The 5402-nt window shown below is 35.0% G+C and overlaps 2 protein-coding genes across 4 annotated transcripts in view; both read right to left on the bottom strand.

Moving 5' to 3' along the window:
• Positions 1-1784, bottom strand: part of LOC107712822 (uncharacterized) — a 10814-nt gene extending 9030 nt beyond the window's left edge. The window contains exon 1 of the mRNA XM_016518172.1: positions 1328-1784. The gene's annotated coding sequence lies outside the window, so the exon portion shown is untranslated. The remainder of the gene's footprint in view (positions 1-1327) is intronic.
• Positions 1785-2322: 538 nt separating this feature from the next.
• LOC107712824 (palmdelphin-like) lies at positions 2323-5396 on the bottom strand. 3 transcript variants are annotated; one of them, XM_016518183.1, is made up of 3 exons: positions 4662-5396; positions 3243-3266; positions 2323-2802 (listed from the first exon to the last, which is right to left on the bottom strand). In XM_016518183.1, the coding sequence occupies exons 1-2, from the start codon at positions 5389-5391 to the stop codon at positions 3244-3246; spliced, it is 753 nt and encodes a 250-aa protein (XP_016373669.1). In that variant the 5' UTR covers positions 5392-5396; the 3' UTR covers positions 2323-2802; position 3243. The 3 variants fall into 3 exon arrangements, with proteins under 3 accessions (XP_016373669.1, XP_016373670.1, XP_016373668.1); XM_016518184.1 differs by lacking the exon at positions 3243-3266 and having other exon boundaries at positions 2323-3198; XM_016518182.1 differs by lacking the exon at positions 3243-3266.
• Between the last annotated feature and the right edge of the window lie 6 nt (positions 5397-5402).

Genomic DNA, 5402 nt, shown 5'->3' with positions numbered 1-5402 from the left:
TATATATATATATATGTTTTTTTTTTTTTACACAATTATATATATTGTAATTTTTTAATAAATAAAAAATATATGAGGATATATGAGAATATATTTAGACTTCATAGAAAGTGTTACAGTTATAAATGAAAAATTTCTCTCTTTCTCTCTCTCTCTCTCTCTCTATATATATATATATGTGTGTGTGTGTGTGTGTGTGTGAATGCAATTTAATCAAGAGAATAATCCATTATAATATATGAAACTTAGTGAATTTTCAGGTACTAAATGTGGATTCAGTTTATAAAGGAACATATACCTGATTTGAAGTTGTATTATAAGCCATTATGAATACTGGATTTTATGAATACATTTATGCATAAAGGCTTAGAAAATGCTACCCATATTTTTGCTGACATATTAATAGCAGTTCATGTGGCAGCTCTCTGCTCTTCTCTGCATTAATGGGAGGGTGAAATGGAGCAGGAGACATTCTCATCTGTAATCATTTCCAAAGAGGATCCATCCCTGTCTCACATTTACCCCAGGCACACACACACACACACACGCCTCCACTCACCCACGCGGACACTTTAATTCACTCTAAAACACACACTCACACACCCACACCCACACACATTCAGCTGAGAAGCCCAGTGCTGATGTTGTCTGACAACATCTCAGATCTTGTATTCCACGTTTTCTGAAGTGCTTGAGGATTGTACAAGAAGCCTGGGATTAATTAAACTGTCACAGCTTCTATTTCTCATGTTGTTTCACAGCTACAGCAACATTTTCATGCTTCAGGGTCACATTAGAGAGGACGTTGATGAATACAAGCCCAAGATAATGAGTTTTATTGATATGACATCCATATTTCTTAAAAATTCCTTGTTATGCCAGCTCATAAAAATGTAACAATATAAATACCAAATATCAATGCAAGTACTTTTTCGATCTTATTTCTCACATCTATGATGCAACAATATTAAGTCTAATATAAAATACAGTAAATGTTTCAGTAGAAAGAGCAAACAAAATCTAAATCTCTAAAAAAAATACAGACTGCAGATAGAAACCTATCACCCCATGCAAGTGTACACACTCTCACACACTTGTTTGCACAAAATAATGAGTCTTTAGACCAAATTAGCACAAATCCAATGAGTTTAGCATCTGTTTGTTATAGCATCTCAATAATATTACATTCTTTACAGCACCAAAGAAAAAAAAAATATAAGAGCAATCCAGCACAAACTCCATATAAAACCAACAGCATGACACGTAACACCATATTCATTTTCATAAAGTAGAAGTCTGACTATTCATAAAGTTCTCTGTGTCCTACCTTGTTGTGATACGAGCAGAGAGAGGACAGGGTACGTGCTCAGTGATTCTGTCTTGGCTGAAGCTCTGCTTCTCTGTAACCACAGAGACTGTGACTTACTCTGAATGTACCAGAAACAGCCAATAGCTGAGCAGCCTCAGCTGTTCCAACACACGCACACAGTTGCACAAGGAATTTCTTAAAAGCTTTCCGTCAATCAAGCATATTCTCAAGGTTTCATGTAATGGGTTTCTGATCTTTAGAGAAACTGTCGTAATATGGTTTATGACTGTCCTCTCAAAAACCTGCCCTCTGCACTGACACAGTGGCAAAGTTTAAGATCAAGTGACTCAGAAATAATATTGCAGTTGTAAACACTTGTCACTTCTTTTAAACCAATTTTGATGTGTATCATTCAACAAATACTAGACTGTAAAAAATAATATTATTAATCAGTATTTTTGTCTTGTGTTACTCTCAAAAATATTTAAGCAGGACAAATTTACTTGTAAACCAAAATGTGTAAATTATTAAAATGTTTATTTAAAGGGGTCATATGATGCGATTTCAATTTTTCCTTTCTCTTTGGAGTGTTACAAGCTCTTGGTGCATAGAGAAGGTTTTGTAAAAATCGACGCGTTTCAAAAAGGCGGGGCATAGAGGAGAAACAATAATGTACAGTATGTGGAAAATAATGTGTTTTTTTTACTTTAAACCGCATAAACACATTTCATTACACCAAATACACAAAATAATGTTCTTTTTAGCAGCATCATATGACCCCTTTAAGAGAATGTGAGAATGTAACTTGTTTCCTAAATAAAACACGTTTTAGAGAATATCTTGAATTAAATAAATGTTTCTTTTTTTTACCCAGTTGGTTATTTTTTCCTGCTTTTTCTTTCTTTCAAATTTTCTAAATTTACGGTTAGTACATTTCTTAATATATTTAGCAATTTAGCTATATTTAAATAAATATAGCAAATAAATAAATAAAGTAAATGCATATTGTTTTAGGGATGTTTATGTTTTTCTTTTACTTGAAAATGTGACAACAGCACTGATTAAAAAATATATAATTACAGCATAATGTATTTTTTAACAGTTTGTATAGTGGTATCTGTAGTGTTGAAATATTTGTTCTGGTGCATTAATTTAAGTCACCCGATATTTGCCAGTTTTGGGAGGGAGAAGTTTTTTTTTTCTTTCCCCACTTTGATTAAAAAGGGGGGGGAAAATGCCAACAAACAACATAAATTACAGAACAGTCAACTGAAGAACATTATGTACAAAAATGAAATAATGAACAAATGCTGTTTTTGGCACTCAAATATGATTCATGTCATAAGCAGGGTTTTTTTTTTTTGTTTTTTTTTTTTCAGATCAGTCTCTCAGTCCATTTCATCCTCATCAGGAAGTACAAGATGCCGACATATTAATCTTGCTTTGAAGAGGTTACATGTATTTTCCTAGCTGAGACAGTTTCATTGGCAGTGCTGTGGAGAGGACAGTAAGAATATTTCAGTTTAACCACACCTAGATATTCTGCATGCAGGTGGTTAGTTAGTTTCAGGCCAATCAAAATCCAGTACTATACAATCAATCAATAGATTTGTCTGTCATTAGAGAGGATGATGGGATTGCAGTTAACACATTCATCCTGCACTGGCGTGCCAAAATCAGGGGATGACAAAACAGAGAAAACAATGAATATGCAGAACGTTGTGGATTTTAGCATTAATTTTGCGCCTTACGTAATGCAAGCCAAGTATTATTACATAACACTCTCTTTAGCAGATGTTATGAAAGACCTCTTGAGCAGACACAACGTCTTAAAAGCACCAAGGACAAAGCGCTCGATTATAGCTGATGGACGGGAACGGTGCATTACTCTGGTGGAGGGGGAAAAAAAGACAAAAAAAAACTAAAATCTCACATTAGCTGTCGGAAACGGCTGAACCTATAATGAAACAAAATAAAAATGGTGTGTAAAAAAATGAATAATGGTTCATTTATATCTAAGATATCTAAGAAATCCATTATGTTTTATCAGCCATTACACACATTTACCATGGTAACTATGGCCTCTGCCAATACCGTAGAAATTGTTACTACAATAAGTGAATATGGGATTCCTTTTCTGAATCTTTTATTTTTATTTATTAACATTTTTGACAATGACAGTGTTACCACAGGTTTTACAGTTTTAGTTCTAAATCTTGTTTAGCAAATCTTGTTGTATCGCTTCAAAACCGTCAATGTACTAAGAAAAAAGTACAACAGCAGCAAGTTATTAACTTTATTAATCATATAAAAACAAGACAGTTGTTATAAGACAAGCAGTAAGTTTCATTTCATGCATGTCATGCATTTTTCCAAGTGTGGATGCTTCAAACATGAAACCCCGACAAAATATGAAGAAATGGAACACTAGGTGGAAGTAAAGCAGATAAAATATCTGTCTAGTATTTTTAGTGGTCTGGCTGTCAGTAATGTTTCTTTGCTTTCTTAAAGTTACAGTAAGGTTCAACATCAGTTAAAGCATTACTGTAGATCTCATGAACTAAGAATGAACATTTATAAAGCAATTATTAATGGTTTATTGGTAACTCATGTTTAACCATAATACATTAACTAATGTTAATTTACACAACTTAAAATGTTAAAAATGTATTGGCATAAGTAGAATTTAGGATTCACCCAGATTAATAAAAGGTATGAAAGTAGTTGTTCATGATACCTGGTGCATTAAAGGGATAGTCCACCCAAAAATGAAAATTCTGTCATAATTTACTCAATCTCATTTAGTTTAAAACCTGTATGACTTTCTTTCTTCTGTGGAACACTATAAAAGAACACTGGAGCCAACTGACTTCAATTGTTAAGACATTTCACACAATATCTTCTTTTGAGTAAATAATAGTGAGTAATGGTGAGTAAAGGCTCATTCACATCAACGATGATAACTATAACGATAACAATAAATATTAAGTTTAATAATCGTTCCAATTCTGTGAGAACAGAAGAGTCCAGCTGATGAATGATAAAATCATTGATAGCCAATCAAAATCCATCCTGATTTAATGAGCTTGAGCATTTAAAGCAGCAGATGTGACTTAACAGCTGAAAGTTATTATGCGTTGGTGTGGATGCTAATATAGTTATCATTATAGGTATCGTTCTTGGTGTGAACGGGCATTAAATAATAACAGAATTTTCAATTTTGGATGAAATATCCCTTAATGTTAACATATGGAACCTTATTGTAAAGTGTTACCAATAACTCCAAGAAATGTAAGAAGAAAGTTAGTATGGAATTAGAAACCGAAGTGTCTTCTCACTATTCGAATGGTACCTGTGTCTGTCGGGTCTTTGGTTTCATTTCCAAGCATCTGTCTTCCAGAGCTGAAGGTTCTGATGGCACCAGGCCTGATCTCAGAGCGGTACACCGTACTGTTGGGTTTGAAGATCTTGCTGCGGTAGCCCAGAGGGTGGTACGACAAAGGGGCTTCCTTGGGATCTTCATCATCATCATCACTAATAACTACCAGTTCAGCCTGGATTCCTTCATCTTCCTCATCAGATTCTGCATTTTGATAACCCATGAAGATCATGGTAACAGGTTCACCAGATTCCACCTCAGGAGGGAGGAAGCTCACAAAGTTGAGACTAGAGTCTTCTTTTGGATTCAGAGGGGAATACCGTCCAAATCCCAGCCCGGAATCTGCCGTTGGAGTTATCCGAAGCTGTTCCTCATACTCTTGTATGGGAGAAGATGCCGGGCTGATCCTGGTTATGCCGCTGTATTCGTTATTAGCATATGATCCATTTTGAGCCAGCTGGTTGGTACCCAAATACTGGTTGGTTTTAGCTTCTTGTTTTCTAAAGTTCTCAGCCTGAAAGGGACTCTGGTTCTTGTTGGGCATCTGAAGGCCATGAAGGCTGATGTAGCCTCTTTCTGTCCTCTGAGGGGTTGTAGGTCGACTGAATGGGCTTGAAAACACTGGTTCATGGTATTCCACATCTGTTGGGTCTTTCTTCTCTGAGGCTTTCATCAGAAGTTCCTCTACTTCAAGAGGGCTCATCTCATTCATGT

This window comes from Sinocyclocheilus rhinocerous, unplaced genomic scaffold, assembly GCF_001515625.1.
Source record: "Sinocyclocheilus rhinocerous isolate Xijiao unplaced genomic scaffold, SAMN03320098_v1.1 scaffold1740, whole genome shotgun sequence".
Classification (NCBI taxonomy): domain Eukaryota; kingdom Metazoa; phylum Chordata; class Actinopteri; order Cypriniformes; family Cyprinidae; genus Sinocyclocheilus; species Sinocyclocheilus rhinocerous.
The sequence above is the reverse complement of the archived record's forward strand: the minus strand, read 5'-3'. Positions and strand labels throughout refer to the sequence as shown.